The following is a 14,646-nucleotide window of genomic DNA, read 5'->3' on the forward strand; positions in this document are numbered from 1 at the left end:
CTGGTTTTTTGGTTAACTGTCACTTCTAAAGGTAGTTAATCAGTGGTGTTCCTTTACGGAAATGTGACAGGAGTTTCAGCTTGGCTGGGGAGAAGCTTGTTCCCATGTTAGCATTGTAATAACCACTCAGAAATCACTAGAGCATCAAATTTCTGTGCTTTTAAGATGAGTTCCTGGCGCAAACTCTTACACCTGTAACACTGATGAAGTGTGTGTTGACTCTGCAACCAGAGAATAATGCCAATAAACGGAGTCAAAACATTATATGAATACTTTAATGCAAAATGCTTAACACTTAAAATTAGCAAAGCTTCATTTAAATTAAAACTCCGTTTAACTAAAGATGGTTAACCCCAAGAATGGTGCAGTAGTTGACCTCTGCTATATAATGCCAGTCCTAAGGCAATACAACATCCAAACGTCGGTGGTTGCTTCCTCCACTGCCCTTCTGAACCCTAAGGGGTCGGGGAGAGGGTACTCAGACACAACAAAACACAACCCAAATAAACTGCGCGGTGATTCCTAAGAGTTATAACCCATTTGACTAAGCTGTCCAACCACACAGCTGGGGAGTAACTGCAGGTCTTGTTCCAGAGCTGATACGGGCTTCTGTTTTTACAGCTGGGTAGAAGCTCTGCACTAGGTGAGAAGTCACAGTTTAAGGATGCATGTTCTGTAAATAGTTACTACATATACACATTTAGTGTCTGTAAACACTAGAAATATACATTAGACAGAGTACCCTTACCAGGTGGGTACAGTTTAAAAAAGAAGATGAGGTAACATGAGTCTCAAAGTCCACAGGATTCCTGCCTGAAGAGTTTGAACAGCTGCCAGTAATTCACTTCCAATGTGCAGGGGTAAGGCGCCTCTGGGACCCTCAGGGTTTGCCAAAACCGGATTCACTGGCTTTCAGCATAGCAACCGCATCTTTCACTGCATGGTAGATAACATTCTTCACCTGAAAAAACGAGAGAAAATATGGTCAGTTTACCATGAGATCTAAAATCTGTCCGTAAGAATAAACCTTCCCCCTACCAATTTTATAGCATGCTCTTGAAATTTAAAACTCAAAATTCAATATGAAATGTTAATAATACTTGAAAGGCCCCTGGGCTCCTTTAGGCTGTTATTTTATACACATTTTAAACCCATGCCCCCTTTGAAGAACTTAAAAGCTCATTTTCCCCCTTCCAGAGGCTTTGATCCTACATGGCCCTGCCCCCAGTGAGCGCAGACACAAGCAGGCCCCAAGGTACAGCTCTATTTTTCAGAGTTTATCTATTTCCCTAGTTTTCCAAACATGGAATCATGTTAGATGACTCACTACTGAAAGCCTCTAAACCAAAATGAGATTTCCTCCATGTTTATTCCTCCTTTGCCTAAGTAGGTAGCAGGACTAGACATAAAGCCAGTTCATCAACTCACTGTACCAAGTGTGGTGGTATGGCCAAGTTTGCTGATTATTTTTATAGGGTCGGTAATGAGCTACGGAGCCAGAGTCAGAGAATGCCAGGAATCACGGCCATTTTTACCTGTAATTTATCTTCATGATTCGTATGAGTCTGTGACAGATAGCGGAATTCCTGAGTAAGCCAGAAGCAGTGTTTAACATGCTCTGGAGAAACGAAATCTTCAGCCACTTTGATACAGCTATATAAGTTATGAACCTGGAAGACAGCAAGCCACACGGTCACACACGCCGAAGTTTACAGCGTAAGGAGAATGAAGACTAAAGTAATGGCTCTTGCCTGATGCGGAGCTCCTGCTGGGATAAATACCACATCTCCAAGAAACTGCACGATGGCCCAGCCCTGGACTCCATACTCCTGATGAAGACGCTTCCTTAGTGATCGGTCTAAGTACCAGCTCTGATCATGAATGGGATCGTGGTCTGCGGGGTTTTCTTGACCTTGCTCTTCTGATACCTAGAACACATTCCAAGTATTATGAAACTGAGTGACATGCTGGGTCTCCATGAGGGCATTTTGCCCCCTGGACAGTGTGGGCAGTCAGTCAGTAGATGTCAGGCCTTCTGTTGGCAGAAAGAGAAAATAGCACTCAAAGACATTAACTGAATGACCCAAGGGGAAACTGAAGGAAAATGTGGGTTCCCTTCTGTCACTTCCTGTGAACCGTGAGTGGCAGTCTGCATACTGTTGTAAACACTGTGTTAGGACCGTATTTTGGCCTAGGCTTTTGAATGTCAGTAGACTTAAGCTCCTTAGAAATAGACTTGCTAGACTGCAGTTCTTAAACATCTGTATTCACTTAACAATGTGAGTTATGAAACAGCCCCACAGTTGGCTGTAGGTTAAACTCGTTTACTCTAGACCCAGTATCTGGCAGCACAGACTCAGGGTGACACTATCAAAGGGACAGTATGGCGACCGGCAGGTTTTCTGGAAGAGTCAAATTATCCTTAGCGAGAAACATCTTGATTGAAGCAAATGCTGGTTAAGGGTCTAACCTGGCACCAGGCAGCAGGCTAGGAGCGTTCCTATCCACTCCTCGTGAACAACTGGAGAATACCAGCCACAGATATCTGGGCCGCAACTGGCAGCCTCAGTGGCGAACAGGTTAAACACTGAATATGCCCATCTTTCCAGCTGCCTAGAACTTCCACACAGAACCCTTGCTGAACAACCTGCTAACTACTGGAAACCTAGAATCTTCAAAGTCCCTGTATCCCTTTCCCGCATAAGCTAATGGCCACAGTAGGGTGTGAGGTCTTCCTGACCTACTACTAAATGAGGGTGGATAAAACCAACAGGGACCTTAGTAACTCACTTGGAACACAGCTATCAAGAGCAGAGAAATGATACATGGACTTCTGAAGTGCTTAGATTTTTAAGGCAATAAAAACAAATAGACACTATGTGATCATCAGAGGAACTACCTTGAAGGGAGAGCACAAAAACCTCCAAATGCACTATGACATAACACACAGACATAAGAATAAAGATAAGTTTCCCTCTTTTCAGAGGTGTGAGGCTAATCATCTAGAAATCGTTGTTCCTTAGCCACCGGCTTCAGCCTATCCAATCTGAGATGCGCAGATCTAACTTTTGAAGCTGCGATTATTCTCCAGTAACCCAGTCAGGTCTCGACATGTAGTGTAACACTGCTATTCTGCCTCTCTCTCTTCACATGCCATAGGGTAAGGAGCACACCTTTTTAAGAAATTCTCGTATCTTCTCTGTGTCCTTAGCAGCATATATGTGCCAGAGGGCTCCTGGCTTCTCTTTTCCTTCAATAAATCGCTTTATCGTGAGTTCATCAGAATCTCCGTCTTGGATGGTCTTAAGGACTTCTGGAGCAAGAGAGAGCAAACATCAGACCACAACGTCCCAGCTCAGAGAATAAGCCCCACTTTTATGCTCAGCACCCTACCTTCTTCTTGGTCACACTGTCCTTTGGGAATTCCCACATAGACCATGACATTAGCCGCATCAGATACATCTAAGTGAAGATTTGTCGTTCCATATTTCCGATCCTCTGGAGTAATTAATCCTGCAAACAGAAGATGCCTTAAATTTACCGAGAGAGCAAAGACTGCCTGAGTCTTTCCCACTCCCTGGAATACGTGGTCACAAAACTTAAAAGCTACCTTTCTGATCATATAAAAGTAATGGAACAATATTTAACATTATTTTATCCTTTCAACTTTGGGGAAAAAAGTTCTTATTAAATGTTTATTTGTAAGAATAAAAAACCAACTCCTAGCACTAGCACTTGTTTCTGGTGATAGGCAAAATGGGTTTCCTCCTGCTGAGAACAACTAAAAATCCTTGATGAAATTATTTTTAAACGTATTCTTTTAATGAGTCAATATGCTGGCAAGGAAAGAAGAAAGCCAAACCTAGAAAGCAGGGCTCGGGAACGTACAGTGGACTCTGCTGAGGCTGGATTTGCCAGAAGGATGTTTGCTCAAGCAGGGGAGCTCAAGCTTTGGTTGACACAGACTAGAAGGACTCTGGGGTAAGACGTAAGATGGGGAGTCTAACAGAAACCCCCCTCAGAAACATGTAAAGCTGGGACCTCAAATGACTATGTACTCAGCGCAAGAAGGAACGCTGCCCACGTGTTCCTTGGATCCCTCAACTGCGGAAGAGGTGAGCCTGAGCACGAGGTCCACGCTGGTACTCATAATCCGAGACCCTAAGCTCTCACCCCAGGAGAAGGCTCATTTGTTCAGCATTCACCCTGAGGCTCGCCAAGCCCTGCGGTTACCTTGGACGCACGTCCTGACATGCAGTCACTGCTTCTTGAGTGGGCAGCAGAGCCAAGCATAGCTCGGGTGGGCAAGCCGAGGCTGTTTTCTAACCTGCCAGGCCCTGAAGCAGCCCTGTCTCGTTCGGAGGCCAAGGAACTTCTCTCTGGCTTGCAGGGGCCTGTGGTTTAGGAGCAGCTATACACAGGAGAGGGGACCTTATCATTTCAACCGTGGACCATGGCCCTAGGGCTCTGCTGCACTTTCCTTTCTTTCCAGTTTGCTGAAATATCAGCCCTAGGAGGAGGTAAAGCAACAGATATTGGACAAAAATCATAGGATATATGAGATTTCCTTTAAAATAGTAAAGGAAAAATATAAAGGGAGGAAATAAGGAAACAATTATGGAAAAAGAACCTGAGAGCTGTTGTAACTGGGGGATGAGTATATGGGAAGTCACTGTCCTGGACTCTCACGTTTTCAGTGCATTTGGAAAATTTTCTATAGTACAAAATAAACAAGTAAAATCTGAGAAGAGAAAAAAACAATTAACACGAGAGAAGGCAAATGAATGAAATGAACAGTTATTCACGACGGCACGGAGGAACACCCAGAAGTCTGATTGCATTTATATAAAGCGCAAAGGCAGGTTAAACACTAAAGAATGTCCTGCAGGAACACGAACATACAGTAAAGCTATAAATGTAAGGAAATGATAAACACAAACGTCAGGATGTTGGTTAACACGGGGCAGGAGGAAGGAGATGAAGCTGGGAGGAGGGAGGAACGGTGAGCAAGTCTCAGAGCCTCGTCAGAAGCCGCTTGCTGGTTTGGCTGTTGCCAAACTGAGTAAAAAGTGTTCCGCAGAAGCGGAAGGAAATGACACCTACCCAGCCGTCAGCCCCAAGTCCAGCCAATCCCAGCTACGGGTGACGGCACACTGATAAAACCAGGCTCTAAACTGAGAGAGCCTGAACTCAGATGGAACCAAAAACAACGGTCCCAGGGAAAGGATTCCCAGAAAACAGAAAATCCTGAAACAAAACACACCATGGACTTTTACGAAAAGAATACAAGCCGACACCGTAGGGGCTGCTGGGTAACAGAGCACTGGGGTTGGAGGCTGGGTCAAGCCTAGAAATTAGGAGACTTGAGTCCTCCTCCCAGACCTGCCACTAGATGCCCCTTGGATATCCTGATCAGGTCACCGTCCCCTCTATTGTCCTGAAGTCCTGGTCCCCATGTGTAAAACTGGTGCTGGTGCCGGAGCTGGAGAGAGGGTGACTGTATGGTCTTTCCAAAGAGCCTTTCACTCTACGTCGTCTGTAGGGGAGTCAAAGCTCAGTCACCCAACTTTTGAAAAATGACTGCTCTTTAATGATGTTTATGATAAGGTGCGAGGTGTTTGAAAATGAACATGTTTTCTTTATTTTCAATCCCTAACTGCTTACTCTGAACGGGAACAATTTTGATAGGAAAAGCTATTATAGAGTAACACTGCCCTCTATCTGTTGGTATCTAGGAGGAAAAGAGTTGCTGTCAAGCCATTTAAACCAAGCCGACTATTTATTTTGAGAACTTCTCAAATAACCACTTCTACCCTGTAAAGCTGCATCATTTCTGTGAGGCATGGATAATCACTCTGCAACATTACACCATTTGCTTTAGTGGAAAAATGCTTCCATTTACGTAAATTCATTGCAAATCTTGCCTGTGAACAGAATATGCCCTGAAGTCCCAGCCATCCAGCTTCTTTGAAGGGCTCGGGGGACGGGAACATCTGGGCATCTAGGCTGTGGCAACTTCCCAAGGTAAACTCCCCTCTTGGAATGTCCCCTGAGCTCACTCCAGGCGCTTCCCCAGGCGACCCCACCAGAACAGAAGTGGGGGGCTGAGGTCCAAGCCCTCCCTCTCCCAACAGCATCTGGAGAACGTGGCAAAGCTGCCAGAAGACTCTGGCCTGCCACCCTCAAGTCTGAGAGACTGGAGTTGGGATCATTATGGGAGGAAGGAAATAAATCGGAGAAATACAATTCCAAGGGTGTTTTCAGTACTAGCTTAAGTAGCTAATTACTACCCACCAACACAGAACATTGAATTTAAGAGTAGCAGATGCTGAAACAGCTGGAATGCTAGCAGACTGACCTAAACGTCCGGCAACATTAAAACAATTAATAAAATTACATTCATTCAATTATGTACCATGCAACCGTTAAAACCGATCATACTAAAAACCATTAAGCAACATGTAAAGATTTTACTGTATAACATTAGGTGTAGGAGAAACTTTTTAAATGGCACATGCCCTACAACTGCAACTATGAAACGGAAATATACATGCACGTGGCCAAGGAATGAAAGGAAATATGCAAAAATGAAGACTACTGCTGTGTTAAGGGTTAGGGTTATAGACGTTTTCCATCTCTCCCTCCCCAAAAATCAATGTTCCAAACATTCTGACTTGCCTTACTTCTGTAATAATTTTTTCAAGTGAGCCATTTCTTCCTTACCATAAGCATTATACATCTTGGGACCCAGATCTGGCCTAACAAAGTAGTTTGGCAGCCTCGAGGCCAAGTTCAGTTTGCCATCTCTCCTTGTGTACTCAGGCAGTGGAATGTTGGCCATCAGATCATCAAACCTAGGACAAGAGAACCATGAATTTGCAAAATAAGCTTGTGTTTCTAATATATCGTGGGATTTGATTTGTTCCTTCTACACCAAAAGAACAACGAAAATATCTGTGCTCGTGAAGATGGAGATAGCTATCATTAACAACATTTAAGATTAGCATATGATATCACTTATATGTGGATTCTAAAATATGATACAAGTGAACCTATCTATGAAACAGAAACAGAATCAGGGACATAGAGAATAGACCGGTGGTTGCCAAGGGGGAGGGGGTTGGGAAAGTGTAGGAGTGGGAGTTTGGAATTAGCAAATGCAAACTGGTATATATAGGATGGATAAACAACAAGGTCCTACTGTAGAGCACAGGGAACTATATTCGATATCCTGTGATAAACCATAATGGAAAAGAATATAAAAAAAGAGTGTATAGATGTGTATAACTGATTCACTTTGCTGTACGGCAGTAATTAACACAACACTGTAATTCAACTATACTTCAATAAAAAATAAATTAAAAAAAACCAATACTTAAGATTAGAATTATGGTGCTTATGAACAAAGACATCTGCTTCCTCTCCTACATCACACATATATATCAAAATGATCTCGAGGGCTTCCCTGGTAGCGCAGTGGTTGAGAGTCCACCTGCCGATGCAGGGGACGCGGGTTCGTGCCCCGGTCCGGGAAGATCCCACATGCTGCGGAGCGGCTGGGCCCGTGAGCCATGGCCGCTGAGCCTGCGCGTCTGGAGCCTGTGCTCCGCAACGGGAGAGGCCAAAACAGAGAGCCCCAAAAACCACAAAAAAAAAAAAAAAAAAAAAAAAAAATGATCTCGAATACTGCAGACAAAAATCTGAGCGACAAATTCCTGATGATAAGTAGTGACACTGAGGGATATATTATTCATTAGTTCTGAGGATTCTCTGCAAGGTTCAAGCTCAATTCAGGAAAATGGATCTAGCAATTCTGCTGTCTTGTCTAAAGCAATGATATCACTGTATTATACCCAACCCTAGCATGTCTGATCTCACTCCTGCCTCCACATCAGTGTGTGCACGTCCGAGTCGGCCTCTTCTCTGGCAGAGCACTACAGGGGAAATGCGTGGAGTTTTCACTAGTGAGCCAGACTTAAAAGTCAGTAACTTCATCTTACCACCTCAAAAAAAGTTTATCCTACCACGTCAAGGACAGGATCATCTCTCCCCTCCCCATAATCGTACCTGGAGGGCATCATATCTCTAAAATCTTCTCCTGGTGGCCAGTCCTTAAGTTTCAACACCATTGGCTCTTTTTCATTTTTCAAGCGGTCTGCAAGGTAACCGGAATTACTGAATTGCTACTGTTCATAACTCGGAAACAGACCGAAATGGATGGCAAATGAGCACTTTAAGCCTTAACAATGCAAATAAAACTTATCTCTGCAAGATCTTCATAACCTGATACATCTGATATACAAATACTATTTTTCAATATTCCCCTCCTGCAAATGGCCAATTATTTTATTTCTACGGTGCTGAGAAATCCATTCATACCCAGGAAGCAGCAAGGGGTAGCAAACTGAAGATCACCAACTAGTTTGTGTTACAGCCCTGTCTTTTCTAAATGCTTATTCAACTGCTACTCCTTGAGATTTCAGCCACTCCCTTTTGTCTATTCCACATAGGCGGTGTTTTGACAGATCCAATCTCCTCCTATACAGTGTTCTAGAAGAAGTGAGCAGCCCCCCAACTAACGAACAGCAACTTAACAATCAAAGGGCCACAGATTTTAGAAAACCCAGTTTTCTGAGGCCAGCATGAAATAGAAATGACTTACTTTGCTCAGAGAGACTGAAGCTACCTGATGTTCTGTCCAGGGACAACTAGGACTAATAGGCCCACTCTCCCCCGCCTCCCCATCTTCCAGGTGACACGTACAGGGTTTAGTCAGAACTGTTTTTTTTGTAATAGCACAGTTACCCACTGCAGGTGATGTGAAGGAAACAAGAACCAAGGAGCTCTAATTGAAAAAAATATGTTGACAATTATGATTAACAGCAATGATAACTATTATTTCACTTCTTGCTGTGTTCCAGTCTCTGCTCAAGTGTTTTAACCATTTAGTCCTTATAACTAAATCCAACATGCCAGTGAGATCTGGCACTATTTAATATTTCTACTTTTGGATGAGGAAATTGACATATGCCTGAGGCCATCCAGCTATTGAAATTAAACAGCAGAACTGAAACTGGAACCCAGTTTCAAACCTTATATTCATGAGGACTAACATTGGTATAGCGTCCTGTAGTCAACCAAGTCCCATAACCTAGTTTGAACAGGTGCACACTCCAGGAGACAAGAAACACAGGAAAATACGGGTACAGTGTATGTTCAGGACACCAGTGGCGTCTCAGCATGGGTGGTGTACCGGGGGGTCTGGGCAGCAGAATCATCAGTATGGAAAAGGCAGGCTGCGGTGGACTCTGGGCTGCCGTAACCATTTGCAGGCATGAGGAAGTGTGAGCCCCAGAAAGATGCAATTACCAAGCTCACGTACACAGCAAGTACACATCAAGAGTCAGGATTTGAACCCAGGCCTAACTGGAAAGCACACTGTAGTACGTGTGGCCCTCGATCCCCTTTCAAAGGACCTGCTGCCCAGACACGGCTTTGGGGTCTGCGTCAGCTGCAGAGAGCTGTCCTGCCAGGTCATGCCCTCCCTGGGGCACCAGCACCTGGAGGCCGAGGGAGGTGAGGGGATGAAGGCCCCGACTTTCCCCACTTCAGCCCAGTCTGAGACAATGAGAGGCGATGCCTGCTACAGAGCTCCCTGCCAGGCTGGCTGAGGCTCCGCTGGCCTCCGCCGCAGCCCGCCCCTCCGCCAGCCCGGTCCTGCTTCCTCCCCCATCTCAGACGTTGATTCCCAGGGAAACACCTTACGTCTGAAACCCAACCTTAACCTCTACGTGTGGAAACCCCCATCATGCCCTACTTAGAGTTAGCTATACCTTTGTTCTAAAGTTCGTTGAAAGTGCGGGCCATAACCTGCAAACGTGGGTAATGGGAAATAAGGAAGCAGGAGATTACAAGGTAAAGATATGTCGTGAAAGAATGAGGATGATAAATGAGCAAAGTTGAATTACTGAGTCTAATAAGAATGAACTGGCCAAGCCCTCCAGTGCGGGTGGGAGCATGAGGCCAGGTGCCTGTGCTGACGAAGGGGTTCTTGCAAACAGTTTACTGACTGGCCAATGCACGGAAAGGGCCCAAGCTCGGCACCAGACACTCAAGCCTCCTTACCACCGCCATCCCCCCTCGCCCAGGTGAAGCAGGCAGTGCCCCCTCGCCCAGGTGAAGCAGGCAGTGACCCCTCGCCCAGGTGAAGCAGGCAGTGACTCCTCGCCCAGGTGAAGCAGGCAGTGACCAGGATAACGTGCGTTCAACGGATTCACGTTCTCTGGTACTTTCAGCTCTACTTATCTTGTTAAACATAATAAAGAGGCTATATAAAACCACGAGCTTTGAGTCACAAGCCCTGGCTCTGTGCTCCCCTCCCCTTGGGCACATTTCTGTCACAGGACAGACCTGGAGCCACCTGAAGAAGAGGTGACTAAAACCTCACTCTCTAAGGAACTACAAAGCAAATCTGCCTCAGTTCAAAAGCATAAACTTTGTAAAAAGAAAGGGGAAGAGGAGATAAGACACTGATTTTAAACTCCAGAGTCACAGAAAATGCTGTCGCTGCCGCTGGAGGGCCACAGACTGCTGCTACCCCTGTGCCCCCTCCTTTCACATCCTCAACCCCCTTAAAAGGTCTTTAATACATACTCGGAACATCTTCAAATCCATCCCAGAAGTCTCCTACTGTGGCTCCTGTGATGATTTCATTGGTTCTGCAATTAACGAGGTCAACTTCCTGATTTCCAAACTCTTTCCTGAAGGATTCCGGTTTCCAAAGTTCAGTGTTCAGTTTATGATGCACTCCTGACACCATCACTGGCTAAGAGGAGAGAACGAAGACTTTAGTTTGAACTCCCCCAGCTCCGTCCCTTCACCCGAGGCAGCCCTTTCTCAAACAGCTGCTGACGTGTTTCTCTGTGGCTGGTCCCCAGTCTCAGATCCCAAAGTGACAGCTTAGTCCCCTGAGTCACCTGCTACACACACCCCTCAAACTACACTAGTGAGCTTCTAAGAGCAAGGATCACACCTTCCAACTCAGATCCCACTACTCACAGAATACCAATGCCAAGGCCCAGGGCTGGGCAGGGGATGTGAAGCAGAGACAAAGGCAGCGAGAGCGCCCGGTCCAAAGAGGATGCTGCCTCTGGCCTGCAGCTTATTGCTAGCAGGCAGGGATATGGCCCTGGATTGCCACGTCTTTGGTTATCCAAGACAAGCCACAAATCCTGATCTTTATGTGAAAGAGCCTGACTGAAATACTGGCAACAAGTTCAACTTTTAAAAAACATTATCTAACTAAACAGAACATGCTGGTGGACTGTATTCGGTCTGTCATTGTCATCGTGAGCAAATCTCGTTAGAACACAGGACTGAAAAAAGTAACTTTTTTTTGGTTAAATACATACATTTTTCTATTTGGCAATTCCCCAAGTCCTGGCCTTGTCCAAGAGCAAAGTGTTCCTTTAGTGAGGACTCCATTTGGCCCAGAAGAGAAGACAAAGATCCAGAAAACATAAACGAAAACAAGAAGGCAGAGGAGCAGGTCTGCAAAGCCACGCGTCTCCTGAACTATCAACCAGACCTTAAGACTGAACATCACTGCCCTTTGAAAAGCAGGCTCCTTCCCCTGGGAGACTACACACCAATTCCAGGTTGACACCACATGGCTCAGGGCCACCTAAGGTTGTCTTCAGCACAAGGTTCTAATTCATGGAAGAGGGGTGCCTGATTTTTATCCTATTTTGTGTAATCCCCCAAACCCCACCAGCCGTAGTCATATTCCCACTTCTCCTATTGAAGTTTATCACACAAGAAGCACCAAGAGCCCAGAATGCTCTCATCAAAAATCCAAGGATGACTGACTGGAAGCAATCAGAACCTCATCAGAGAATACAGAATACGTGTCTGTGACTCACAGCCACCCTCTGCTCTAACTGTATCCACAGTAAACAATAAGAAGAGAGAAAGTATATGCCATTCATAATCCAGGAAGGGGGCGGGGGGGGGGGTGTTGTCAGGAGCCTACCAAAGGCACCGAGACGGGGATGTGAAGTGGGTTGGAAAGCAGCGGCCCCGCTTACCTGCCCCTGCTTCCAGCACTCCCTGAACACGTTCCAGTTGCTCTTGTTGTTGGGATCCTGCAGGCACAGCAGGCGACTGTCGCACAGCCAGTAGTGAGGAGTGTCAAAGCCCAGGATGCTGGGCTTGATGGTCAGTCCTTGCGGCCGCTTAGATAAATCGGAGCAGGTCTTATTTTGCACCAAAGAGGCGAAGATGTCATCAAGGATTTTTGGTGTATTCTTGAGTCCATTTTCTGTCTGAATTTGAAAAAAAAACCACGAGTCTTAAATATGTCATTTCCTACCATCAAAAAACCCATTCCTATTACGGTAGGATGAGCATACATTACATATCCAGGACGAGAGAATCTTACCCTCAAAAAGGTAAGTCCTCTTCCTCTGCCTGACATCACAGCTCTCAGAAGTGGGTACAGGAAAAAGTGTTGACAGGTGAAAATGACCCGCCCAGAATTCTAACCACGTGAAGCCCATGTGCCAGTGACACAGCCTCTGTACCCACGAAGGAGAGCATGGGACTCGTCCTGCTTTCTATTTCACTTTCTCCCTACTCTAACTCCAATTCATCTTTACGAGGTGGAGTAATAAACAATAAAATAAATGCGTACCTTTCCTGCAGAGGAATTCAAGAGATTTCGGAGGAAACCAGAATTGTTGTTGCTTACAGGTGTCAAAATTGTGCTGTTAAAGGTGTGGAGGACTGTGTTGGATTTGCTCAAGGGGGGTAGGGGCGGAAGGCATTTGATTTCATTCTTTAAAATTGGCATCGTTGGTTGTTTTTCTAAGAACAAATCAAAAACATCCAGATGGAAAAGCATTCTGAAAAGGCAAATCCCTTACGAGCCTTCTACTGACAGAATTACTCTGGAACTTGGTTTTCATTTACTAGAACCCAGAAAACTTAAGAGGATAAATGACATTACTGATTTAGACATGGATTTCCAACTGCTGTTAAAAAAATAAATATCCAATAATATCCAAGGTGATCCTATGGTAAACTGCATTTTTTATTTGTTTGTTCCTGGTATACAAAATACAATTGATTTTTGTAAATTAACATTGTAACTGTCAACCCTGATAGATACGTTTACAAATACAGATTCTCTTAAGACTTTTCCCATGTATAATTAGATTGCTTAAAAGTACCAACAGTTCTATCCCTTTCTTTCCAATCCTAACATCTCTTTGTTTGTTTACCTTACTGACTTAAATGGCTAAAACTTCCAATACAATGTTTAATAAAGGAGTGAAAGCAGGAATCCTTGTGTCATGCCTGAACACAGAGGGAAACTTAAAAATTACTCAACGAATGAAAAACTTCAATCATAATTTAGGATGTTTGTTGTTAGTTTTATTGTAGAAACTCATTAGATTAAGGACGTTCCCTTCTATTCCTAATTTAAGGTTTTTTTTAAAAAAATTACAAATAGGCTTTGAATTTTACTCTTTTTCTCTATCTCTTCACATGACTTTTCCCCCGCTTTTTTAATGTTAAAACTACAGCTGCATTTCTGAAGCTCTGCTTGGTCACCCTGTATGATTCTTTTATTTATAGTGCTAAATTCTATTCACTGAGATGTTGTTTAGGATCTTTGCATGAAAGAAATTGATCTGCAATTTTCCTTTCTTTAACACAGCCAGAAAGCAGAATCACCAAAATCCTAATCTAACTACCTGATTCCAAACCCATGTTCTTTATACTGTCATCAAGCAACCTGAGACAACAGCACAGGTGAAAAATATAAAGCTGAAGCCAGGACGTTGCAACTTAGACAAAATCGGAAATACACACAGGGTTAAAGGCAGAAAGGCAAAAACCACTATTCAAACACACACGTCTCAGCCCACTCCATTCTTGCCAGACACAATCTCAACCTTACCTAGAGTTCTATCGTAAGCAGAAGTTCTCTCTCTGGCGCTGCATGTGTGTCAGGTCTCAGGGCGACTACAGGGAACCACTTTCCACTCCACACTACTTCTAACCGCTCTGTTCTCACCGTAACTAAGGCTGCCAGGACCCTCTGGGAACAGACGAAAGTTCTCAGGGAGGCAGGAAACACTCACCCTTGTTTTCCTTGTTGACATTGCCGCTGGTCAGGTCTGCCAGCCAGTTCAAAGGAGATGTGCTGGCTGGACAGGCAGGCTTCACGCTGCTGGCCGGCTTGGACGCAGCCTCCCCACCTACAGCCACGGGCTCCAACACCGAGGGGCTCTGCTGGAGCCCGGCACCAAGAGTCGATTTTTCTCCAACCAAGGAAGTCTGTGGTGAGTACAGAAGGAGAATTTTGCACAAGCTGAAAAATTACGTTTCCCTTTTCTTACCTTCTCCCCTAACTGCTCACCAGTAAGAGAGAAATATCCAAAACAAAACCCCCTAATAGCCCTGGACGTCACCACCACTGCAGTAATCTCTCAACAACAGAGCAGAACTATGTAGGAGAGATTTTAATCTTTTAGCTTTTAAGTATTACTAGTAAAAATATAAGATGCAAGTGAAGAATGTAAATACAGCAAGATATCCACCCCCACCCTCGTATCCCCATCTCATGCTTGTTCATGTCCC

General features: G+C 44.7%; 1 protein-coding gene across 6 annotated transcripts in view; it reads right to left on the reverse strand.

The window, feature by feature from the left end:
- Positions 1-253: 253 nt before the first annotated feature.
- Positions 254-14,646, reverse strand: part of KDM3A (lysine demethylase 3A) — a 62,593-nt gene continuing 48,200 nt past the window's right edge. For 4 of the 6 annotated variants that reach the window (XM_027129120.1, XM_027129122.1, XM_027129121.1 and 1 more), the window contains exons 16-26: positions 14,148-14,343; positions 12,692-12,864; positions 12,087-12,323; positions 10,654-10,825; positions 8,068-8,155; positions 6,724-6,854; positions 3,394-3,513; positions 3,174-3,313; positions 1,752-1,928; positions 1,536-1,670; positions 254-961 (exon numbers count right to left, since the gene is read on the reverse strand). In XM_027129120.1, the coding sequence (XP_026984921.1) occupies positions 881-961; positions 1,536-1,670; positions 1,752-1,928; positions 3,174-3,313; positions 3,394-3,513; positions 6,724-6,854; positions 8,068-8,155; positions 10,654-10,825; positions 12,087-12,323; positions 12,692-12,864; positions 14,148-14,343 (1,650 nt within the window). In that variant the 3' untranslated portion in view covers positions 254-880. Of the gene's footprint in view, positions 962-1,535; positions 1,671-1,751; positions 1,929-3,173; positions 3,314-3,393; positions 3,514-4,630; positions 4,742-6,723; positions 6,855-8,067; positions 8,156-10,653; positions 10,826-12,086; positions 12,324-12,691; positions 12,865-14,147; positions 14,344-14,646 lie in introns of those variants that run through there. The other 2 variants (XR_003437708.1, XR_003437709.1) reach the window with 2 other exon arrangements.

Source organism: Aethalodelphis obliquidens, unplaced genomic scaffold, assembly GCF_003676395.1.
Source record: "Aethalodelphis obliquidens isolate GAN/ISIS:26980383/991018 unplaced genomic scaffold, ASM367639v1 scaffold35, whole genome shotgun sequence".
Lineage (NCBI taxonomy): Eukaryota > Metazoa > Chordata > Mammalia > Artiodactyla > Delphinidae > Aethalodelphis > Aethalodelphis obliquidens.